The following is a 25,929-nucleotide window of genomic DNA, read 5'->3' on the forward strand; positions in this document are numbered from 1 at the left end:
AATTTTACTAGCACTGCAATCTCAGATTATAGACTTCTTGGAGTGCTCATCTTAAACTTGGGAAAAAAAAAACCAACCCAAAGCATAAAGCAGCCATTGCACACTCCTTCAAAAAAAGTCCAATCCACATGTGACAATCCTACTTGAAGCCCAAACACTGCAGCCTCTTCTTTTAAAAGGTTCAAGGAGAAACACTTGCCACTGAGTCCATTAGGGTTTACAATCTTTGTTTGTTGTTAAATTCTAATCCTCATCTGTAGCAAGCAATGATGCCAGGAAGTCCTCTGGCTTCTCTGTGTTATTAGCCTTAACTGCTCTGCTGTTGTTTAGAGATCAGATTAAACCTTCCTGCTTTCAATATAATGGAAAGGGAATTTGTTTTCATGTTCCTGCTATTAGCTTTTCGAGTTTTCTTTCATCCCTTTCAGCTCCGCATTCTGTATGACAGTTCGCTCCTTCCTCCAGCCTCTACTTGAGGGAGCTTGTATGCTGATGGACAGACTGGCATCTACCTGTAATTACAGACATCCTCAGCTCTGCCTTTGGCAAAGCTCGTTGCCGGTTGCACAACCTCTGTGGAGCAGTTTTCCAATCTCCCTAGCTCATTAGTAAGGGAAGAGCAGGGCCACGTGGGCTCCGGCTGGAAGCGGCACTGCCTTTGGTGCAGGAATGTTAACGGGCAGCTGCCTGCAGCGCGGCGCGAGCCAGCCCCCATAGCCGCATGATGCCCGGAAAGGCCGGACTTACCAAAAGCTGGGATCTAGCAATTAGGGAAAGCCCAGAGTCTATAAATAGACCCGCAGGTGAGTGCTACACCACTATTGTGCATTCTGTTGCCCAGGAAGCGCAAAGCAATCACAAGCACTTTAATGTGTAAAGAAACTTGGGAGCTGTTTAATCCCAAGGTGCCAAACCTGACCCTCTGCAGCATGGCACAAAGGTATTTGGAGAAAAGGTGAGATGGCTCAAACTGCCACACTGCCACAAGGAAGTCTGGAGCCTGTCAAAAAGGTTATGTGGGACAAAATGGCACTGCCCAGAGCCAAGTCACACCGTAAGCGTGACAGAGGCTTCCGGGGAATGCAGCATAGGGGGAACACAAGCTGCTGGAGGAGGGATGTCTTCTCCAAGGGAAAAGAAATTGAATTACGCTTTCCTTTTGTTAAAAAGTTTTTTTGAAACTTATTTCTGCAGTTTTATTTTCTCTGCAGACATCCATACACCTGTAAGTGCTATAGTAAGAGTGTTCATGTTGACATGGGTTTCAACAGCAGGCACTGAAGTCCCATTAAGAATACTTGGAGAGCTGCCTTCAACAACGTAGGGCTTTTGGGTTTACTGGTAAGTACTCCCAGTAATTACACTCTCCTCTAAGAGGAGATACTGTGTGTAGGCACTGACCTAAGTTTTTTCTTTTTTTTTTTTTGAGATTTTAAAGCTTTCCACTCAGTACTAACTCCCTATTCAACACAAAAATTGCAAACGCTTCTTGCCACCAGCTTTTAAAGGCCCGCACAAATGAAGCCAAGAGAAAGCCCTGCTTGCTGTCCCTCTCTCCCAGCTCTCTGCCTGGCCCTGCAGTCATCAGCGCTTGCATTACAGGACAAGGCTGAGGACACTTCGAACAGTAGATTCCCTGCGATCTGCTTCTAGAAAGAATAGTGGACTTAAAACAAAAATAGCAAAGAGGCATATCAAGGACTCCTTTTAATTTACCAAGACTCGCCTTAAGAAGCCTGGAGATCCAAGAGGCATCCACAGCTTCCTTAAGCACTGCTATGTCAGAGCAGGGGCACGGGAGGGAAGCAGGGAACTTGTATCCACAAAGCATATAACGTCAAGAACACTGTAAATCCCATCTCTCGGCTCACGCAGATGGTTACATCGGGCAAGATAGATCTAAGATTGGCAAACACGGCCACTGCTCCTACCCAGCAAACCTTGGGTGGTACTAATAGCGAAAGCTCTCCCGCAAAGCCCTGCCCCATGACCGAGCACAAGTGTCAAGGGAAGGAGCAGTCTCAGCCTTGCATGCAATGATCCTGGTCATGGTGACTGTTAATGACTAACAACCTGAGTTGCCAATCAGCTGATGTCACTTTCATCATTGTCATCATCTTCATCACATGGTTCTGGACTGCAAGATCTCTTCCATCACTAACCCAACAAGAGCACAAACCAACAGCAAATGTGGTAATTAAGGTGCACAAATTATGGTTGTAAGTGAAGATTATAATTAAATGTAGCATATAATTAAATGTATTCCTATAACCACTTTGACACTGCTACTGCACCAAGGCGCTCACAAGACACCTTCAAACTGTTCTGAAACTGTGACTTCCTCTTGAAAAAACAAGGGTCATCATAAAAAAATCAGCTTTCCTTCTAGTAATGCAAATAAAAAATTCTGGGTCAGATTCAAGACTAAACCCTGCTCCCACCTGAAACCACACAATTCCACATGGCACCTTGTTCCAGGCCTTCTTAGCTCTGTTCTTAATTAAAATACACTTTTCCTCATGCTTACAATGTTTCACACCTTCCTCTATTGCTCGAGAAACACCACAGACCTCAACCAGAAGAAGCAGCTCCAATATGTCTCGGGAAACACAGCTTCCCTGCGCTACTCTTTGCCCCAACATGCACATACACACACTTGTTGCATCCACATGTTTCTTGACACACTGTCGGAAGACTCCATCTGCCACTAGCTTCCAAGACACTGACACTGCTAATCACTTTTCCTGGACATGTCCTTCAGCATGGAAATTTGACACTTTTCTCTGATTCTGAACCAAAAGATGTCATGACATTAGAACTTCCCTTAAGACAAGTTCTATATTCAGCTGTGATATTTATACAGTGCTTTACAAATATGCCTAATACACAGTATGCTGGTAGGCCACGATAATTAAATAATTGACAGAGAAACAAAATAGGATTCACTTTTGAAATTCCTAGACTTTTAGTCCATCTGGTTCAATTTTCTCCTTCACAAAGGTCAGAACCAGGATTTTCAGAAAAACTGGGCAGAGTCAAGAAACCTGACTCCCCACTGCAATTCCACCGTTAACACCTAGCAAAGACTTATTTCAAGGCATACAATCCCTTTACCTTTTCTAGCCTCTTTTAGTATCTCCAGATACTTTTACTATCCACAAACTCCCAAACCAGCCCTGATTCTTGTCAAAGGACATTTGTCAAGGCCACAATGGGAGTCGCCACCATCTGCAGGACCCTCTCGGCACTGGGGACTCAGCCAGCCTCCCAAGGCGTACTCTAGCCTCAAGGGAACAGGGAAAAGCTGAATATCTCCATACCTACACGCCAGAGGACAGACACTCTCCTTCCTTCACAGTCAGGCTATGCACACTCGGTTCTTACTGATGTTTTAGCTCCACTTAGTGGTCAGCAAGGCTCATTTAAAGCGTCGCCACCTTCCTCTTGAAACTACTGCTTTACTCAAGAGTTGTGGACAATAGTGATGTTCTCCAGTCTGATCAGTGCGAGCCTGGTTCGTGATCCACAGCTAAAATATCAACTAAAATGTCAAGTCTGAATTCCAGCAAACACTTACCTTGGTAGCAGCGGGGACCGGGGCTTTGGTTTTTCTTTCTCCTTTTCACGTTCCCGGTCCCTGTCCCGGTCTCGGTCCCTGTCCCGGTCCCTGTGCTGCCTGTCTTTTTCATCTCTCTTCACTCGTTCTCTCTCACGTTCCCACTCTTCTTTCCGCCGCTGGCGCTCCTTGTCACGCTCCCGTTCCCTTTCTCGTTCTCGCTCCCGCTGGCGCCGCTCTCGCTCGCGTTCTCGCTCCCTCTCGCGTTCCCTTTCTCGTTGTCTGTTCTCTCTTTCCCTTTCCCGTTCTCGCTCTCTTTCCTTTAAAAAGAAAAGAGAAATCATCGTGACACTGCGGTAACATCTCCTAACAAAGGAGGCAGCAAGGTTTCAAAGTCTTGGACTGCAAGCAGTTACATACATCCTCCCATGTTAGAGCAAAGTATTGAGATAAATAATCTGGAGCTTGCTGGCCATCACTGTTTGCTGAGCATGCAGAAAGTGGAAGGGAACAAACCACCACATCATAGTCATCACAGTTGTCGTTTTCAAAGGCAACAGTCAAAGATTAATTTGGCTTATTATGCTTATTAAATAAATGTATTGATGTTTACAAGTATTTACTCTCATTGCTAATCATGTTTATAACGAGCTAATTAACTTTACAAATAAGCACCATGAACAACTGATGGTGCATCATGCACAGCAGTAGCGAGGACAGGCTCCTGTTTGTGCACTGCTGCTGTAGAACAGTACAGTCTTACAGCAAAAGGAAAGCCACTTTTTAAAGGATGTGACAAATACCACTGAAAAGCTCCCCACTGAGCAGGATTTATTATTTTTGCCACTACTCTCGAGGCACAACAGTTTGCATGAGGGCAAAAGAAAGCAGAGGGAAACTGTTCATAGCCTTATTTTCATTGAGCTCTACACCTTATAGGAGTGCAACACCAACAAACTGCATCTGGGATGTTAGCAACTGGCTGGGTGCTTTCCTCATCTGACTCAACTAATACGCAACTCCACCAGCGGTAGACAGTCACGCTGGGGCCTCTGTCTGTACACAAAGCATGCCTGTCCAGATCTAATCCTTTCAGTCTGCCCCACTAATTAACAAGCAAACCGTTCCTCAGTCAGATTATTTCCTGGAAACTCCTTCCCTCTCCAACACTTCCAAGAATGGCTGCAGATGCAGCCGTAAGCACTGCACAACTGCCTGGTATGCAGAGGAGCCGTCAGTGCACATGGAAAAGAACCATCTTCCCATCTCGGACATGCTTTTGCCTTCATCATGCTGAAACAGAATATCCTCCCATCCTTGCACCTACAGTGTGTTCTGTGTAATAATTAAGTAAAGATTTAACTATTTGGAAGATTAAGCATCTTGAACATACATGAAAAGCCCTGTTTCAACCACTGCACTGGAAACATGACAAGCACCAGAAGTACCTGGAAGAAAGTTGAAAGTAAAAGTGCAGAAAGGGGTATTACCTTACTTACTCTGTAGTTACGGTATGGATCTGGGTCTGTATACTGAACCCTGAAATTCTCATACTGCCCACCACGCCAGAACCGTTCTATTTCATAGTCATAATAGGGATCTGTATAGGGATCAAGCCTACAATGAAAAACAGGGAAGGTTAGAAAGGGAAATATCACCTTGTCGCCATACAGAAACACTACTTATTCTAGGTCAGGTCTTAGTCACTCTGCACTGACAAGAAAAAACATGTTCAATGGCGTATGACCATACAAAGTGGCTTATTTTCTACATATCCCAAACAGACAGTCTTTTTTAAGTGAAGCTTATCAGAGAAAAGCACAAACCTTTCTTGATAAACACAAAAAAAGAACACTATGAACCAAATTCAGCCTTCAAATCAATGCGGCAAAAATGCAGAAACACCAATTGCTTTTTATAGTCACTTCAAATGTATGCAAATGTAACAGAACATGTTTTGCCTCATTGATTTAGAGCTGCATTTTCTGTCCATGCACACAGAGCTAATCTTAAGCACCCTCCCATCAGAAGTGGAATGGATGGTGATCTACGCCCCTGCCACCGGAGGTGATGGGTGCATACCAGTGCTGCCAGCACAGGACATGAGTTGTTGCTGAGCTTTCCACTGGGAGAAGCTAAGCTTGGGGGGCAGGCCAGCAATGCTCTGCCCCTACGCCTGGAATTACTCCATGCAATGAAGGTAACCGCATCTGCAGCTGATATTCTCCAGTGGAAAACAGGTGCTGGCCCCCCCAGCATACAAGTGACCTGGCAAGTGCGTGGTGCACCTTGTGCAACTGCAAAACTGTAGTTACTTTTGGGGAGGAAAAGGATTTAAAACCAACCCTCCTTGAATCTGCAATGTTTTCTCCATTTGATGATTTCTATTAACATTATTTGCTGTTTTTAATTCACATACTCAACAATATCAAATCCCTGCCAGCCACCTGAAGTGAAAATATCAGATCCATTGTAGAGATGGGGAAGTGGGTACAGGAAAACAAGAAACTTCCAGGGCCACAGAGGAGTCAGTGGCAGGACTAAGATTATAAAGCAAGTGCTCCCAAATTCCAGATTATCTGTAATGAGACCGACTTGTATGTAAGGGGAATAAAGGGCCCACTTTTGCATTTTAAAAAGTGCCATATAATCTAAAACAGGCTAAGATTTAAGTGCTGCCCTGCAAGTCAAGCGGCTACCTGTATTTCTTTCAGTGCTTTTAAATGGTTTAAGATTTCTCTTTTTGTCTGAAACAATACACCAAGGGAAAGAGTACCAGGAAATCTTGAATACAGATGCTTAATTCAGCAACAAACTCCTGATGCCAACCAGACAACAGTCTGGATTCAATGACATCAGGTGTTCAAAGAGACACAAAAAATCTCAAGCTACACCAAAAAAGGAAATGCTTTACTTTTCAATCCAGCCTCAAGCCCAAATCTCCCCATTCCCTTCCTATAACATTTGTGGACTTTTTATTCATTTCACTGCTGTGCATTTAGATAATGCAGTGCTTAAATCCTTAGGTGAATAATTGGTATTACGAAAAAATCAAATACATCCATTCAGTTAATAAATTGCCCACCACACCTGATGGGACAGCGGTCTGTGGCCTAGGAAGTTTTTAAAAGTGCAATGGAGAAAGGAAAGGGAGTATTTTCTTACAGTTGCAACAGTACTGGAATCAAAGACCTGCTTACCCATAGTTAATGTTTTCTTTGATGTCCACCTCCCTATAGTTTTTCAAAAAAGAAAAAGGGATTCATGAACTATTTAGACATCTTCATATGTCACAAGACAGTCCTGAAAGCATTTATTAACATCACAGCTGCACCACCAGTGGTTAGTTTGCTGCAAGGTGTCAATCTGTGCAATAAGTCTGTGTTTGTGAGCAAAATCACCATTTTCTAGAGTTTACAGCAGCAGCAGCTTCATAACTTTTGCCTTTACACACAATGAAGATATTTTAATGCCACAGTCTGGTTATACATTAAGGTGCTTGAATTTTCAGGAATTCCATTTGTTTGGCTTCTATTTAACACTGGCTAGATGCAATACATTTTTTCCTTGACTACATGAAAAAACAGGAAGTCCTGTACCTAACAACAATTCTTACATCAGCGAGGCAGTGGCATAAAATGACGAGAACGCTGATGCTAGTTTTCATATACAATCATAAAATAAAGGTACTATATGGTCAACCCACAGAGCACTGGTGATAATATGACCCAAGGGCAAGTGAAAGCCTTCTCAGGGGAAGAGAAGGCTAAGATACAGACCAATTTTGACACAGGAAAAAATTAATATGGGGCAACTGTTTTGTTACAGTCTGCAGAACTGAGTACATAGCTTCTTTTTTAAAGTGGGGAAAGAAATTGCATTCCAGAGGAAACCAAAGATTATTGAATAAAAACTTAACCTACTCCTTACTCCTTTTCAGAGGTTTTTTTTGCAATTCATTCACTCTCAAATATACAGAACCAAGTGTTGTAAACACCTTCTTAGTGAGCAAGTAGAAATAATCCATAATCTGTACATGTAGGAAGAACAGAGGATGTGTGAGCAAGAGAGAAACAGAGATTCACCTGTACTCCTGCAGGATACAAGCTCCTCTCTCAAAAATTCTTTTTCCATTCCATTTCTTGGCTCGAGAACTACTACACAAGTTTCCCAGAGCTGACTGATTCATCCCTGCACCTTCTTCTGCCGGCTCTCAGTCATGACAGGAGTGTGTCTGAGATCGCCAACATTTTGTTTTACCTCCTTAAAAAATACCAATCACCTAAATGCTTAAGTTTAGGGTGTTTGTTTTGGCCCAGGCTGCGCCCTGGCAGCTAAGAGGTTTGCTTTCTGACCAGTGTGTTACCAAACTGTTTATCTGGGACCGGTCAAGATGTTTAAGACCAGCTGCTGTGCCAATGCCCTTGCAAACAAACACCCAGCTGGTTGAGACAGTACAACTGCTGCCCTGAAGCTCCTGCACATTGAGCATACTCCAACTTTGCAGCCCCAGCTTTAGCATTTTAAAACTCTCATGGGTTGGAATAAGAAAAGCAAGAGGAAAAAAAGTCGGAAGAATGCAGGTGTGAGATAAGCAATGGACAACTAAAGAGTGTCCTCAAGGGACCAGCAGGCCAACAACACTGAAGGCAGAAAGGTTTAAAGACGACTGTAAAGGAAGGTAGTGTTGAACTCAAGTGAGCGGAAGCAGCTCAAGTTTCTAACAGGTGTACATACTGCTTAATGGAAGCCATTTCCATTTTCTGAGGTGGGCATTCCTCCAGTTTGGAGGAACAAGTTAACTGAAGACTGCCATACTAGTAGCACTACATTTCCCACCCATCTATTCCATGTAGCAAAACCAAGACTGCATCTTACGCTGGATCTCTGACGTCTCTGGTGATGCGGTAATTCCAGTCGCGGAAAAACTCGTTTTCTTTGTCAAATTCACGCTCGTCTTCTCCAATAGTCACAGTGAATCTCTTCTCCTCAAAGTCAGGCTCCTGTTCTTTTCTCATAGTTGCCTTTTTTAATACCTGCCATAATATAAAAACATTGTAAAGAGAGACCATTTCTGAGGCACAGAGAAATGGCAGTATTAAAACCCCCTCTGTTGGGAGAAACCTGCCCTTCAACTAAAGCACCCTTCTTCTGCCCAAGTCTCATGAATGTGCAGGACACTGGACTTTTCCTGACATAGAAAGTGTAATTCACTATTCCATCAGCGCAGAACAGCAGCAGACAGGCGGTAGAAGTTTCACACATGCTGACCCCATTTTCTGCAATGATCAGACACATGGACCCTATATGTGCTAGAGAAACAGGTACTGAAGGGAAATTGGATCAGCTTTAAAAGTTTTGCTTTTCAGAGGGCTTGACTTCAGGGCCACAAACTCCCTCTAGCTCATGTTAATATAAAAAAATCAAACCTGGATGTCAGCTCCTCTTGACTGCATAACAACTGTGGTATACAACAAGACACAGTTAATAGGTTAAAATGCAAAAGGAAGGCCCCTTAGAAAGAACAAGACACTACATGCTCCAAGAAGAGCTATTCTAGCATCCTGCTCCTGATAAAACAGGCCAGCGGATTTTGGAGACGGTCAGCACACTTTCCGAGGATGGCATTTACCTCTTTAGCATGCCGGAGTCCTCTCTCCCAGGCACTTTCTGTTGGAGGGTCTGGAGGAGGTGGAGGTAAGATTTCATCAACAACTGGCCCTCCCTGTTAGAAAGGTGAGAAGAGGAAGGAGACAGACACTTGACATCAGTTTTTAAGTAGCAAACTCATGCTTTGTAAACAGTTACCCCAGAGTACCTCCAGATACTCCAGAGATGTATCAGCAGGACATAAGCTGGGACACCCGTGGAAAATTATTCCCCTCTACTAGCAACTTCAAGATCACCTTTTAAAAATCACACATCCAACTGATATATTCAATTTTGCTGAAGTACAACCTCAAAAAAAAGAAAATCTTCACTTCTCCTAGAGCAGGAGACAAAAGCTATGTGCAGAAGCCATAAATTCACAGAAAGGATGTCCATACCCAAGGGTTGGCTGGCATCAATGGGTGGGGGCCGATAGGAGGAGCACCATTTGGGGAGAAGGGCTCAGGCTTGGAGATCAAGGAGTAGTTTCCTTTGTCATTCACGCCAGGGTGAATAAATCGGCAGTTCATGCCCCAAGTACAGTGACCTGTGGAAATACAGTTCTGTTAGATCCCTGTATGCCTAGAGCAAGCATTTGTTCAGCCCCACAACCATTTAAAACCCATCAAGGAATAATGCTGTTTGAGACATATGAGTTCCTCTCTCCAACTTTGTTGCAGTTTACCCGTTTTCATACACATGGAAAAACACCCACCACGCCCCACCTTCCCAGAGAGGACGAATAGATTCATAGTCACAGACGGATGAAAGTACAAGACCCTTATTACAGTGAGAAGGGAGGGATGGATGCACACACACCATTAAGCAAATGCAGTAATAAGCCTGTGAGCTTTTCAAGTCTTATTAATGACAAAGACCTCAAGTTAGGAGCTCTACCTTTCAGAGAAAACAATGAATATAAACGGACAGCAACAGAAGTATCACAGTGCATTCTGGCGAGGCACAAAGTACATCAAAGCTTTTCTCTCCAACCGACTCCACAGACTTGCCAGCACAAAGCAGGAAAGGAGACATCGCTATAGAGAGCAGCAAATCTGAAGCTGCTCATTAGTGTCAGGTACCATCCCCAAAGAGATGGTAACACTCAGGGTCTCTAACAGGATACAAAGCTAACTCCCAACTTAAATTTAGCTTGCCATAGAAACAAAACCCTTTTTTTTTCTTCTGGCACTCCACTCAACATCAGTCAACAGACATTTTGCAGATTTCCCAGCAGACACCTGCATCACAAAGTCATCACTAATTCTGTGCTAGCTCAGGCATTAGCACCTTGACTTTAGAGACAATGGAACAGTCAATGATGCTGTGGCCTAAGGAAGAATCCCTGATCTCAGCTGGCTGGGCAACATGTCAGAAATTCACACCGCACCTGGGTCCTGGGAAATGCTCCTCATCGGTCCCATATTAACCACTAGCTGGTGTTCAGAGTCAGAGGTAACACTGGATGGATGCTTTTGTACTGTCAAATGTAATAAGAGCACAAATCCCTTTGCAAGCAGCTCATGGAGCAACGCATCCTTCCTCAATGCCTGAGCACTGGGTGTAGGGGCTGCCAGACACCTACACAAATACTATTCCTACTGAGGTGTCAAGGGAAATGACTACCCTGACAAGTAGGGGCCCTGCTATATATGTCAAGGCAGCTACACAGCAAGCTACTTCACTGGAAGGCTTTGCAAGCTAGACATTCATGCCACTGGACAGATGCAGCCACGTGAGTGCTCCTCAGACACAGCACGGACAAAAAACTGAGTCTCTCCAAGGTCCCATGCGAGTCGTGCCTGATCTCCCTGGTGGCAATAAAACCTTTAAGGGGTGAGCAAGAGTGGATGTCAACGTTACCTGAACCCACGCCAAATCAAAGAAAAACAACTGCGGCAGGAGATCCTGCAGTCTGAACTTTGACTTGGGCAAATAGTTCCATGCTGCACAGAGGCGCACGTCACGTCACGCTAAGGATTCAGGAACAAACACCTCTCTTTGCTGAGGGACTTCCCTGTTCCACCATCATCACCAACACATTCGTGTCTCAGCACAGGCAGAAAATTTGATAGCGGAAGACATTCAGGAAGCCAAGTATGTGATATCTGATGGTCACGTCTCTGGAAACCCCCTAAGTAGTTCCCTACGTTGCATACACCACTGACGCAAGGAGTAAGAGACTCCACCCGGTTCTCCACCCTTCTTTTAATTTCAGATTTTCATAAATTGTTTCAAGGGTGATTGTAAATAAAACCAAGTAAATGAGCAAACATTAAGTGAAATGAAGCTGAAGCAAGTGGAAAAGAGCTATAATCAGTTTAAATAAGAAAACTTCTACAAAATCTACCCTCTACACTAAAAAAAAAAATGCAGAATAGTCTAAGATAGCTATTGTGCAGTTGCACAAACTTTGGGGAATGTCCTATTAAGAAGAATTAAAAAAAATACAACTGGTTAGATTTAAAAGTTTCAAGTCTTGGGTCTCATTAGCAGTTAAGAAATACATTTTAACAATTTCCTACCCCCATTCCTTCCAATCGAGGCTGACAATCCCAATCATATTTCAGAAATGTGGTCTCTGATAGAGTGCGGAGCAATCTTCCAACTTGAGGAAAAAGCTTCTATTTACATGAGAATTATTTTTTATTCCAGCTGACTATTTCCTCAGCCCAGTGAAAGTACTGGCCATTGGCACATTTCACCCTGTCAGGTCCAACGTCACCCCTTGAGCGCGCCGTCTCGCTGGGGTTTCTGGGTTGCTTGTGAAAACAGCTGTACGTGAGCTGCCAACACCTGACACCACTATGCAGGCAACACAGGAACCTGGTCAACAGATGCATTTGCAGGGGCTGCAGCAGCTTGGTGGATGTCAACACGATGTCGCATCAACATTTCTTACCAGGAAACAGTATTTCTGGCCCTATTTTGATTTTAGAATTTTATCAAATATCTTTTAATAACTGGGGAAGCGAGATGGATATGGGATTGCAAGAAATAACTACGTATTGTATGCAAGTATTTGCCATTTTTGTTTTCCACAGAATAACCTCTAAGTAATAGTTGTTAAATCAGCCCAAGCAGTTTTATTCCATGCTGTTTTAAAAACACTAGCAAGTTTTCCTTTATTTGCTTCTACTGGGCTCACCATACTTAGTACAAAGCAATTTTTGCATACTGGCTCTATGTAAACTCAGCGTCTGGCCACCAAGGAACAGAAAGGTGATACTGAGGATGCCTGAGGCACAGTTTATCATGTAGACAGCAGCTTAACGGGTACAAAACCGAACAAGAAAAATTACAGCATCTTCGGTTTTCTTCCATCATTACAGCATGTCATTACCTTTCATGAAAAATCGGCAGGTGGGACGTGGCCTCACTTTTCTGTCACTGGGGTCTTTAACTTCTCCTTCTTCCAAGTCATCATCCTGGAACAGACAGACAAGCTGACATTTCACGTGGTGCATTTTCTGCAGCGACTTGACATTTCACAATATGGTCAAATATCAGTCACTGAAAACACACCCTGGAGCAAAACACAAGAGAAAAGCAATATAAAGTTACAATAAATACCCTATAGCATCTTTGCAACATGCTGCTACAAACAGGAAGCTGCATCAACTTCAGTGTTTCAAAGGTGACTGCAAAACCCTTCAGGTGTTACAGGCATCTTGGTGCCAACACCACAGACCAAGGTTTCAAGCTGCATCATTTTACCCGATATATGCTCAAAGGCTCAAAATCGACAGTCCAGTGGATTAAGATCTTATACCTCAGCTGAACTAGGTTGGCTGTGCACTTTTAGCTGGCAGTACACGCAAGGCAGTTCGAAGCCGCTTCATGCTCTTTTGAGGCAAATGAGCTCTACCACGTTACCTTTCCATCCCGCAGGCTAACAGCACGCACACTGGCAGCTACCACAGCTCCACTGGCATGGATAATACCACTCACTAGCCTTCAGAGCCTTTAAACTGGCCTGTCCCCCGCTCAGCACTCATGTCATCCCTATTTAGCTCAAGCCAATTCCTTCTGTTCACTGATTTAAAATACATAGTGGTATTCCTGTGTTAATGCAGTAAGCCAACACAGACATCACACACCTATACATCAAGTTCTGAAGGACGACTGCTATTACAATAACTAATTACAAAATGCTTCCCGACAACGCTGAGCGACAATCTGGCACACAAGCTTTTCAGCAAAAAAGTCATACATATTTTTTCCAGTCCTCTCTGGCAACAACTTGACACCTTCCCTTCTACTCCTCAGCTCCACATAGGAGTTGTGAATCAGCTCGAACAAAACTCTACTTCATCTCCAGGCACAGCAGCCCTAGGAAGAAATTCTGGGAGATGGAGGTTGCTTCAAAGATTATGAACCACAGGGGATGAACGTGAAATAACAGTCATGAAACACCCCCAGAAGAAAGTTGTTGAAACTTTAAAGTACCAGCCTTTGCCTTTGTTCTCCAAGGAAAAAAAAAACCCTTTCCCAGCTTCATTAGGCTGCACCTGAAAAGTCAAAAGGAGCCAAAAAGAGCTGGCAATGCAGAAGGCAAAGGCATACGTGAGCAGAGAGCTGTCAAAGGTATCTGACAAGGAAATCAGTTATTTATCCTAAAAGGCACTCTGGCCTTCCCTCGGTCTGCCTCCGTTTCACCACCACAGAAGTTTTCAGCATATGAAACGCATCTGAAGAGGGAGCATCTGGTGGAAGCCTTCCCTTTGCGTGGCAATCACAGCAACCCTGTGGCAGCGACAGCAGTTGTCTACATGGAAAAGATTAAGAAAGTTATGTACTTTGATCAGTTTAGCAGCTGGAAAGGAGGAAAAACCATCACTCAGCTGTAGACAAACAAAGGATGTACAGAGAGATGGGTTAACAGCCTCTTCTGCTGCATTCCTCTGAGGGCAATACAAGGAGAGCTCTCCTGAGCAAGAGTGGATTTTGAAGACTACACATATATTCAAACTAAAATTTGCATTAATATTCCACACCCCCCCCAAGACAGAACTCTGAAAGCAGAATAAAATGGAGAGATTTAACAGTTTCCCCCAAAGCTGGGGATGGCATTCAATGACGTGTGAATGGTATAACCAGCTCAAGTCTGCTTCTTTCAAAAGAACTGTGTGAAGTCTTTGCAAATGCTGTACTTGAACAAAAGGGAAAGTATTTATTTCTGTGAGGTCTCCTTGGAATCAGGCAGCTGGGAATCCTGTTATGAGTTAATGTATGAAAACCAGAGTACAGATTCATCTTGTGCTTTGTAAGGAGAGTGCTCCCAAGAATGTCTTAGACTCTTAAGGAAAGCATTCATATTTTAATCAAGAAGCAGGCACGGAGTCAGGACTCTAGGAATTTTTTTCCCCCTGCCTGGACTCTCCCACAACACGCTGAAATTCCTTCTAACTGAATCAGAAATACACAAAACTTTTGGAAAATACGTGTTTAACAAAATCACCTGCCAGAATGGGCATGAAGAAGAAAAACAACATCACCTTTTTTTAAGCAACAGAAGTTGCCAAAGCACCATTAGAATAAAAAACCACTACAGTAAAAAACACACAATATACCACTCTTCAATAAAAAGAGAGGAGGGTCTCTCCAGCGAGGCTCTGCGAGCTTCCCGAGCATGTGGCCACGTCAGCTACACAGCAATGGGCGCTGGAAGGCAACACCATCTCCCAAGTCTGAACCCTCCCCTCCTTGGCTGAGAAGCCCCACCAGTGACCCCATCCACAGTCCATTGCTTCCTTGGCTAGTCACCAGGACATTCTCACGACACTGCCCCAACCTAGTCTAGCTGTGCAGGAGCACTTTTTGCCATGGACAGTGAGGAGCAGAGCCAGCGAGGTACTCTGGACTGGTGACTTCTCTTTGCAGTACTTTGCACTCCCACTATTTGGATTCAAGTAAGGTGTCCACCAGACCAGGAACCCACAGGAGGGTTTCTACTCTACTGCTAGAATCGCTTTGTCATGTTTTCTTCTGCCTGCAAGAGAGAAACTGGTATTAAGCTGTATTAAATACAACTGCTGTACTGGAGCGCTTCCTACCTAAAGACAAACATGGATAGAGAGTGCTATTTGCCCTAATCACTAATGCAATTAAAACCAGTTTTTGTTTTTTCCTAAATAGCTGCATTTGTTCCCAGCTGTGAAACAGTAGCTACTGGGACTGCACATCCCTGAACACATCACCCAAACCATGTGCAGGGGCTGCCTGGTTAGGCACTTTTCAGAAAGCCTAGCACCTTCTTTTCCTCTTCCATGCACCCAGATGCTGCTAGAGCCCAACAAACAGCTCAGGGCTTCCCGCACATGCCTGATGCCTCAAGCACACGGCAGCCACTCTACAGCACCAGCCTCTCAACCTACACTGATGAGACAGCCTAATCCATGGCTAAATAATTTACTGTCAGCATCATTCAAAAGTCGTCTGAGAGCTGAGGCAGAATAGTTTCTTAAAGCACTGGAGCCCTTCCATATTCAGTGGGAAAAAAGCTTATTTGTGATGGCTCTTAACAATATTCGACACAAAGCTTTTCCACAGCACGTGGCACTAGACATCTTACCCACTGAGTTTAGGACTTGGTACATAGTATGGTCTTACCCCCAAAGAAAAAAGTATGTTACTTGCACACTGGGGACACAGCTAACAGATATTTACATCAAAGGAGGAGGAAGGCATGGCAGTCTAAGAGCCAAACAGTTCTGAAACATGAGGATAGGTCTCTCTCCCTGCAGGACTCTGCCCACCTTGGACCAGCTCCTACTTACATCAATTTCTCCATCATCAATTTCTCCATCATCTTCTTCTTTCTTCTTCTCCTTGAGGGGATCCTGGCCATCCTTTTCATCGTCACTTTTACTGCTGGATTTTTTCTCATCTTCATGGGCATCATCTCCTTTCTCCTCTTCCTCATCATCCTCACCAGCAGCTTTCTCACCATCCTCCTCTGCAGCAGCAGCACTTGGTTCCTCAGGAACTTCCTCATCATAGTCCAACTCGTGCTCATCTAGTTCGCGGGTGACAGAGGATGCTTCATCACCAAGGTCATTTGTCCGGTCTTCCTCCTCTCCTTTGCGAGGTGGAGGGCTCTTCAGCTCCCCACTCTGCTCATTGTTGTCAGACTCCTGAGACTTGGTTTCGCTTAAGCGATCCTCTTCATCCGAGTGGTTCTCTTCTTCACCATGACTCAGTCCCCTGGCTGCATCCTCCTCCTCCTCTCCCAGGACGCTGCCTTGCCCACCCTCTCCATCAAGTTCCCGGTCTGAACCACTCTCCTTCAGGACTTCATCATCGGAAAGATGCTGGTCCTCTTCATCAGGAGAGCAGGGGTTTCGCTCAGGGCTGTCGGAAACGTCCATCAGTACCCAATAGTCTGCAGAGGGTAGAAAACAACACTTGTTATGGGGAAACAAGCTGGGAAATGAAGAAAGGCTCACCTTGCAGAATTTGTACTCTTCTATTTTACCTCCTAAAGATGAAAAGGCTGCTTGAATTCATGAACGTGGTTTATCACAGTACCTTCAAAAAGAAAATATGGAGTTTAAACCGCACAAAGAACTGATTCCAATATTGTCCCAGACTAGATAAGAGTGTGCTACCCTTCACATACAACAATGGAGCTCGAGGTTGGAATTTCATCTACAAGCTCTAATAGGTGAGGCTGCACGAGCACTCCCACCAAATCACCATTAGAGATCCCAAGGCAGGCCTCAGCCCAGGCACAATCAGCAGTGGCATTTCTTCCGTAAACAAGTGAGTGAGCTTCAGAACATAGGGCCAGGTTTTCAGGTGTATTTTACAACTATAAGCACACGGCACCACAAACTGCACGGATTCCTGAAGAGGCATGGGAGCACAACTTACAGTGATTCTGGAAAAACAGCCTATATATTTACAGTACTTGTTACACTGCATCCAGAATAAATATGAAAGCAAGGACAGCATGCATTCCTGAAAACTCTTGGATTTTTAATCAGGTTTAATTTAGACAGTGCATCAATTGCCATCTAATCTCTACCCACTTTATACAGTAAAGATTCAAAATTGCTTCAAAGCAGCAGATCAACTTCATAACTGTCGGCATCATGCACTTTTGCTAAAAGCTCAGTATGAACATGTGCTTGGTATGAATAAGTTAAAAATTAGATGTCTGCTTAGAATAAGCATAATAAACGCAACAGAAAGGGACAAGATGTAAATCAGGAAAAAAACCCCAACCCATACATCTATCTATTTTAGAAAACAAACCCCCTGCGAATTATAGAACTGTCTGACCCAAGGAGCTGGTTGAGCTGTCTCTTACTAGGAAGATTACTGATTCACATCTAGACAAAAGCTCTTTGTGACTGAAAACTCTTACCCTTTGGCTGTGGTCTCTTGCTGCAGCACATCCTTAGCCCTATAAACAATGACGGCAACTCCTTCCTCAACCCCCTGTCCTGGTTTTGGCTGGGATAGAGTTAATTTTCTTCCTAGTACCTGGTATAGTGTCGTGTTTTGGATTTAGTATGAGAAGAATGTTGGTAACACACTGATGTTTTCAGTTGTTGCTAAGTAGTGTTTAGACTAAGTCAAGGATTTTTCAGCTTCTCATGCCCAGCCAGCAAGAAGGCTAGAGGGGCACAAGAAGCTGGGGGGGGACACAGCCAGGACAGCTGACCCAAACAGGCCAAAGGGGTATTCCATACTAGGTGACATCAGGCACAGTATATAAACTGGGGGGAGTTGGCCAGGGGTGGGGAGCAGATCACTGCTCGGGAACTAACTGGGCATCGGTCAGCGAGTGGTGAGCAACTGCATTGTGCATCACTTGTTTTATATATTCCAATCCTTTTATTATTATTGTCATTTTATTATTAACATTATTATTTTCTTCCTTTTCTGTTCTATTAACTGTTCTTATCTCAACCCAAGAGTTTTACTTTTTTTCCCCGATTCTCCTCCCCATCGCACTGGGTGGGGGGGAAGTGAGTGAGTGGCTGTGTGGTGCTTACTTGCTAGCTGGGGTTAAACCACGACACCCCCTCAGAAATGACCGACAGTGCTGGGCTGCCTCAGAAAAGCCCAAGCTGAGAAAGGTGTCTCCGCAGGTTTTCCAGCACTGAGGCAGCCAACGCTCAGAGAGATAAAAGCACCCACTGCAGTTACCTGGTTGTACCAGTGGAACAGTTCAACAGAGGCATTGGCTCCTCTCAAGGTGGCACCTTACCAGGGGACTAAATTCACTGTTTCAGTATATGCCACCTCCTCCTCCAAACCCAAAAGTCTGTACAGGAACAAGCTTGTGCAGCCATCAGACAGAAATGAAAAGCTAAAGACAAACCCAAGGCTTACGGAAGCATATTTAGGGCTAAAGAAAAAGCCATGGCATTACAAATCAACAGGACTTCTTCATCTTAACATGTACCATGTTTACTTCAGCTGCTCCTACCTACAACCTCCCTGCAAGCACATTTACTGCTGGTACAACAGAAAGACAGCATAAATTACCAGATTTTTACCTGCTATTTTTAAGAACTTTGGAGCAGAAATGCTACAAGAACAAGACTCCGGTAGCTCCTTCAAACATATCCAGCAATCCTTCCTGAAATAAAAGTTATTAACACTAGGCAGCTCTGCACTACTTAACATTTTCCTGACCTACTCCATCACTTTTCTCTGCTACGGTCCTTCGACTGGTTCTGCATAGTAAAGGTTGTTATTTACCATCAAAGAGCAAGAAGAGACAGGCAGAAGGCACACTAAGTCACAGACTGCCACATGCTGTAAACACAACAAAAGCAAATCCAAGCCTTCACAGCATCTGAAACCCAAAACATTTTGGTAATGACAGAATTGCCAATCTCAGTGCTGAAATACGGAAGAAGGGTAAGCACAGAGAACATGCTCTTCTGTGTATTACGAGCCCACGCCTGGAAATCGGGAAGGCATGACAACTTTGTTAGCCGTGCTACTCATCTGCTTCTTCATAAACTTTCCAGGACCAGGGCTGTTGTATTTTTGTCTTGCACACGGGCAGATGCACTGTCCTCACTGAGATAACATCTCTTGCCTTCACCCTAGTGAAGATATTATTAGCTGGTATTTGCAGCAAACTCTCAAGGCAAAAGTCACGCTCCAGAAAATGCTGCTTGTTATACTATGGGAGGTCTGCAGAGACGGAGCTAAAAAAAAAATAATAAAATTTAAAAACACTCCCAGAAGCCGTACAAGTCTATATGTTAGTACCTAACAAATATGCTCTACTTCAAGTCCTCAAAGCCCTGCACAGGTATTAGCTAACTGATAAACGTGAGGATGATCTAAACATTTGACAGGGCCCCAAGCAGCAGAAGAGTCACATTTTGAGCTTCCTACTGGCTACTCTTTGTTTCTCCACACATTTGAAGAAGCTGGCTCTTGCTCACAACCAAAGTTTTGATTTTACTGAAAAGTTAAAAGCCAAATTAAAAGACAGCAATTGCCTCCTGGTGAGAGCAGCTCTGGGCAGTTAAACAGGATGTAATCTGAAACAAATTATACTCTTACTAAATATATAAAGGTTGATGCTGAGTTCATAAATGCTTGCACAAATTGTTACTGGCTTTAAGAGCAAGTTTATGGCAGTGATTTTAATTGCCTAAGTGCCTGAGAAGTTACACTTCGCATGCACGTAGAACAACATAGCGTATTACATCCGAAAGGTCAGCCTTAAGAGGCCAGTAGAAATATAAAAGCTGTCAAGGGCAGCTGTATTCAGGAAATTTGTTTTCCGATTTCTTGCAAATAAGCAGCACCAAAGAAAAAGCGTTCAAGTGAACTAGATGCCTTGCTGCATTCGACATCATGATCTTCAGAGGGATGGGGGAAAACAAATACGAACGCGTACTCACCACTGGCTAAGGTGATAAGTACAAAACATTCACCTCCACCGGCAAGTATTAAAGCTATTATAAAAATCCAGTGCATCCGTCAGTTGCAATAACTTCCCATTAATTTCCATCAGCAGAAATGATAAGAAACACAATAAGTGACCGCCCAATTGAAAAGGAGTCACAAAATCCAGGTAGCCCGTTTTTGGTGCGTATTTCCCTGGATTCAAGTAACAGCAAGTTTCCCTTCAGCAACAGGCCTTACACCCTCCCTGGTGCCTCTCTCTGTGCAGGCAGTGATGCAATGCACACAAGGCCCTTACAGTTCCTCCATCACCTCTTATGCCGAATTATTTTGGTGAGAGCCACAGTTCAGCCAGTCTCCAAGGGCTGCTGCTCCGAGTTCACCAGTAGGCATAGAAAAGATACCCCAAACCCAATGAACCAGATTTTTGCTTCAATCTTATGTGCAACTGCATGCAAATGCCCCAAAACAAACCCATGATATGCAAAGGGAAAATCAGAAGCAGGAAAAAAAACCAGGAAGATGGAAATTAAAAGAAAACTGTCAGACTAATGATGGAACAGGACTAGACAGCATTTTTGCTGCATGATGGCAAGACTCTGTTCCAGCAGCCATCCAAAAGTTAGACTAGCCTCTCACTCACTGCCACAGCAACTCCTCCTGCAACAGGCAAGATCAAGATGAAAAAGTGTCCTCCAGCCATTCCGTAGCTCTGTGCAGCCCCAAGGCTTTGAGCCCAGGAGGACAGCGAGGGAAGAAGGTGCAGCATTCCAACAAGCACCTTAGGGGCAACAGCAACGTCGCAGAAGTGTGATCTGAGATGGGAGAATGCCTTATCACTGAGCTAGTCAGTATTACTTGTAGTCACTCATTTGTAGAAACAAGAAATAATTGAACGTTATGAAAAGCAAGAGTACCACAGTAAGAATTTTGTGAAGTGATACAGTACTTGCTCTAGCCACTCAAACTTCCTTTCAAGCTCCAACGGATTTATTCTTTGCACGGTGCCAAGTTTAACTCCAGCTTAAAGTGCACGTCTCAAGCGCTGCCTAAGAATAATCTGCAAATCACAGTTTATCCCAAATCTCTGGAATCCTGCAAGGTTTTTTTGAGGTGTTTTTTTGGGGGCATGGTCTGGGTTTTTTTGTTTATTTAGGATTTTTTTTGCTTTCCACTCTCCTTTAGTCATATATACAGATAAATACCAGAAAAACCTAAGAAAAATGACGACATGGAAGTATTTCAAATTGAGCAACACTGACATAAGTGGTAGAGCAGAAATCACAGGTTTCATCCCTCATCATGAGCTTGGAATTTTTGTGCCTTAAAACCCAGTCAGTTTCTTACTGTCTTCAAAACCAGTTATAAAAGCAAAAAATTAACTTCTAACCTACAGATAAGATTGTTTGACTTGTAGCTTAGGATGATGGGGCAAGAGCCAGGTATATAATAATACTTCTCACTTAGCAGTGTTTTATCTTCAGAGGTATCTTTAAAATTACAGGCAGTTCAGGCAAAGCTGCCTTTGGTCAAAGCTACACAACCCCTTCTATTACAAAACTGACTTCATTTGCTCAAAGTGTGTCAAATTTTCATTTTCTGCATGTCTGAAGCAGACTAGTTCAGAACAGGTCACTAAGTGTTTCAGACAAGACTTACAAAACCCTCGCTTTGCCAGGCTAAAGAAATTGGTACAGCCTTTCCATCGAGAGGCTTTGGAGCAAATGCAATTGTAGGGTGTACTTTCAGCCAAAAGTGCTTCTTTGACTGTCTCTAGAATCACTTGTGCATGCCTCATTGAGTGGAAAGCCCCTTAAAAGCAGCTCACACGTTCTCAGTGAAGAAACTGAGGATTTGGCAGATAAAATTTCCAGCCATCCCACCTGCAGTAAGCACATGCCATCCTCCCAGGTGCGAGCCAGATGGCACTTGCTGTCCCCACAGGTATCAGTCAGGTCAAGCAAGACTTTCCCTTCAGTTGTTCCTTCTGGATTCTCATGCCCCCAGCCAGTCCCTGTTGGCTTGCAATGTCCCTGCCAGTGCTGTGAGCCAGCAGTATTAGAGACAGTCTCCCAAAAACACAAAGTGAAGAAATCCCCTAAATAAGAGGCCCAGGGCTTTATCGTCTTGTTTTCAGTAGCAGTACCTTTGCATCATGCTCAGCAGCCCAAGCAGAACCCCACTGCACTCAGCTACAACTGAGAACACCTGGTAGTTTTTGCAAACCTAAGTTTGGCCATTTGGTCACCAGGTACCTGGAAAGGACAGAAAACACTCTTCGGAGACATGCCTAGCATCATCTAGGAGCAGGATGAAAAAGGCTAGAACAGGCTGGTGTCCTAGGGGACATCTGGCTGCAACGATCTGCAGCTTTCTTTGGCACAAACCTGCCTTCTCTCCCTGCAGCCCCTCACCTCTCTCCCTGTACACACACAGGCTGCTGGAAGAGGCACAGACAGCACGCTCGTTCAGCACGCAGCCCTGACTTGCCTCCAAGGCAGCCCTTTCGCACACTGAGTCAGGTCTGGCAGAAAAGAGCACCTTTTAGTTACACAATACATGTGCAACAGGAGGCAGCGCTGAAGTTTCACAGACTGAGCTCCGGAATTTTTCAAATTAGGGAATGAAGTGTTAACTACTCCTTAACTTTGTCAGTGTTTCATGGCTTGCATACCGTGGAACAGAGATGCGCTTTCTAAGCCAGGCATTCGTGTGGCCATCCTCACCTGTAAGGACTTGGATGCAACAATGAAGGGCTGCATCTTGTTCCCACTTAAGTCTCATAGCCTTACCGGAAAACATTTAAAATTACACAGATTCCCTCCCCCACCCCTCTCACACAGGTAAAAAGGCACTGTACCTTGAGGAGGTGTTAGGGAAATTTAAATTTATCTGCTTCAGCAACATTATAATACATTTTTTCCAAAGCTTAATGACAGCCAAGACTTTTTTTTAACTTAAAATACAGCATTGAGATTAAGAAGCCTTGACATAGCACTAAACCCAGTAAGAGAAAAGCACTTTGCTACTTAAGTTGCTTTTTAAAACTCAACTTCAATATCGCCAGGTAATCCCAGGATACATTTTAAATAGTATTTTTAACCTCACAATTTTGTTAGGTGACTTGCCCAAGGCAAGAGGTAGATGAGTCAGAGCACTGGAATTCTTAGCAGCAGGTCTGTCTTCAAGATCAAGACCAACTTCTACTCTCTGTTAAATGAGCAGCATCAAAAGGTACAAAACTAGAAGGAAGAAAAGCCAACCATGTTTTAGTCTGTGGTCACACGTGTACCTTGGACACTACTCTAAGGCAGTGCAGTGTTTCACTGACACGCAATCTGGATCCGTGGCTCTTGACAGGGCCTATTGTTGGCAGGAGGCTCAAGTTCTGTTTTTTATTGCTCTACGCTGTGCTGTTTTCAATTAGAACTCATGAAAAGTTTGAGCAGCATCTTCAATTAAGCCAACAAAGTTAAGCTTTGTGCACAACTAACTGACTTGCTGCTGCAGGTAGGTCTTGGCAGCAGATGAACTGGAACTAGTCTGGAAAGGATGGCGGCTTACTCTAACCTGCTGATAGGATAAAGCTGTGAGTTAAAATGGGACTTGAAACAGCCACCAAGAAAAAAAATACTCCTGGCAAGCATTATTTCCATTCATTAAATTCCTCCCTCCAAGGCTGAGCCTTTATAAGGTGCCACAAAAAGCTTTTTCCAAGTGAACAAGGAAGGCACCTTGGATATAGTATGGGAACCAACAGCTCAGATGGTTCCAGCACCTCCGGTAGCAGGAAGGCACTGAGTACCCTATAGAAAACTGGAGCTTGACGGAGCCATCAGCTTCCATCATGAAATCCTACAAATCATCAGTCGGATGGCAAGAACCAAGCACATACCCAACATCTGTACCCCCCCAGCAGAGACCTCACAGCTCCTGGGGTGGTCACGGGACAGACGCAAAGGAAAGGAGCAAGGAATCTCTTTGCTTCAGGCAGAAATCTTTGTGACAGAAAGGAGAAAAAACACTTTCTAACAGCCAAACAGCTTGATGCAAAATCAAAATGTTGCCATTAATCAGACACATGAAAACCAGGGGTTAATGCAGAACAGAAAAGTTCTGGAGCATGGTCGAAGTCCAGCCACGAGGATGGGTGAAGAATGATGAGTGAATTGAGAAGAATGAATGGGAAATAGTGCTGACAGGACAGGTAAGAAGAGAAACACAGCACAAAAAGGTTTAGGGAACAAAGAACTGGAAAACAGAAGCAAAATAGAAACGAAGGGCAGGAACCACAATGGGGAAAAAATATGGAAGAGTAGCAACAACAGGAGGAAAAGGAAATAAAATGCCTCATGATCCAGGAAAGGAGCATCATGCAAAAGACGTGTAGAACAAAAGCAAAGGACTAGGTGCTTTGCTTTGAATGAAACTATGGTCGTTAACATGGTTAATTAACCAAAATAGACACTTATCTGCCATCCTTAGAGAAGCACTGACTTTGAAGATGCATAGCAAACTTCAATTACCTAGCAGCTGTCAGGAAAGCTTTTAACGCAGAAAATAGAGCTGCCTTTCGGTATTAATTAAAGAGAACTGCTTGGTGACAGCCATTTTCAGCGAGCTGATTTTTAAAGAAGAGCTCAGAGAGCCCCGATTCAGAATGTTAACCACTGCTTTCCGTCAGGCAGACTTTGGGACCGAAATCTGAAGAGAAACAGCGCTGTAGGCAGCTGGAGTTTGTTTTCACGGTGTAACTGATTTTCCTATTGCTGGAGCACACACGGCTCTTCATGCAGCTCTCTGCTGGCAAATGCTAATTTTGAATTATCAGCGCCTCGCTCCCAAGACAGAAACCAACTACAATTGTTCCTGTATTCTGTAGGATTTGTGAATAATTACACTCAAGAGTCTAACTTTGCTCAGAACACTGGATCAGAAGTCTTGCAAAGAGTTGCCTTCATTAGACTGCGATCCTTTTCCTTAACCTGGGCAAACCTTAGGAAGGCCGGGAGAAAGAATTCACACCTTGGAGGTGCTGCTCTTGCTACAGCCAAAGCAGCACCGTTAACAGTTGTTTCAGAAGAGCTGAGCTACTGACAGCAGTAAAAGAAAATATTATTAGCGTGGATGCTGAAAGGACACCTCTGAGAAAAGACAACCCTGCTGAGAGGGCTCACAGAGGGAATTTAAACCACCTGCAGCAGCTATGTGTTGTAGCATTTGCAAAGACAACGGCAGCTCTGAGCAGCGAGTGCCTCATGGCTCCTGTTGCACTGGGCGGACAACCAGTGTTACACGGGTGCTGTACCCACCCACCCATCACAGAACGCACCCCCACGGGTGCTGTACCCACCCACCCATCACAGAATGGACCCCCACGTGCAGCTGGTGCCTCTGCAAGTTCCCAGCCCTTCTCCCCACCCCAGCCCCCAGCTCCCCCCATGCCTCCCCTTACCTCACAGGCCCTCCTGCCAGGCTGAGGTCCTTCTGCTATGCACCCCGGGCCAAGGCTACTGGAGCTCTCCCTGTTCCCACCTGCCCGGGGAGAAAGGACAGTCAGACCTGCCTGCACCCCTGGGGTCTGATCACCTGCTGTGCTGCCCTCCAGAAGGCAAGCTCCCCCCTCCCAGCACCCCCAGTTGAGACTACCCCCTTCCGTAACACCCACCCAAAATTAAGGCTCCCCCTTTCCCTTCCCCAGCATCCCCCCATCTAGCTGGGGTTGCCCCCCCCCAACATCCCCCCCAAAATAAGGCTGCACCCCCAAATCCCCTCACCAAATGGAGCGGCCCTCCCCAAATCCCCCCACAAACTAAGGCCTCCCCACCCCAAGTACT

The 25,929-nt window shown here is 44.4% G+C and overlaps 1 protein-coding gene across 8 annotated transcripts in view; it reads right to left on the bottom strand.

Moving 5' to 3' along the window:
- ZC3H18 (zinc finger CCCH-type containing 18) overlaps positions 1 to 25,636 on the bottom strand; it is a 49,697-nt gene extending 24,061 nt beyond the window's left edge. For 4 of the 8 annotated variants that reach the window (XR_775154.1, XM_010579591.1, XM_010579589.1 and 1 more), the window contains exons 1-9: positions 25,548 to 25,636; positions 15,985 to 16,589; positions 12,549 to 12,633; positions 9,604 to 9,752; positions 9,189 to 9,281; positions 8,435 to 8,592; positions 6,757 to 6,789; positions 5,047 to 5,173; positions 3,578 to 3,876 (exon numbers count right to left, since the gene is read on the bottom strand). Coding sequence is in view for 7 of the 8 variants with exons in the window: in XM_010579591.1 (XP_010577893.1) it covers positions 3,578 to 3,876; positions 5,047 to 5,173; positions 6,757 to 6,789; positions 8,435 to 8,592; positions 9,189 to 9,281; positions 9,604 to 9,752; positions 12,549 to 12,633; positions 15,985 to 16,575 (1,535 nt within the window). In the remaining variant the exon portion in view is untranslated. Of the gene's footprint in view, positions 1 to 3,577; positions 3,877 to 5,046; positions 5,174 to 6,756; positions 6,790 to 8,434; positions 8,593 to 9,188; positions 9,282 to 9,603; positions 9,753 to 12,548; positions 12,634 to 15,984; positions 16,590 to 23,384; positions 23,663 to 25,547 lie in introns of all 8 variants that reach the window. The other 4 variants (XM_010579590.1, XM_010579592.1, XM_010579594.1 and 1 more) reach the window with 4 other exon arrangements.
- Positions 25,637 to 25,929: the final 293 nt, after the last annotated feature.

Source organism: Haliaeetus leucocephalus, unplaced genomic scaffold (genome assembly GCF_000737465.1).
Source record: "Haliaeetus leucocephalus isolate CR32 unplaced genomic scaffold, Haliaeetus_leucocephalus-4.0 Scaffold668, whole genome shotgun sequence".
Taxonomy (NCBI): domain Eukaryota; kingdom Metazoa; phylum Chordata; class Aves; order Accipitriformes; family Accipitridae; genus Haliaeetus; species Haliaeetus leucocephalus.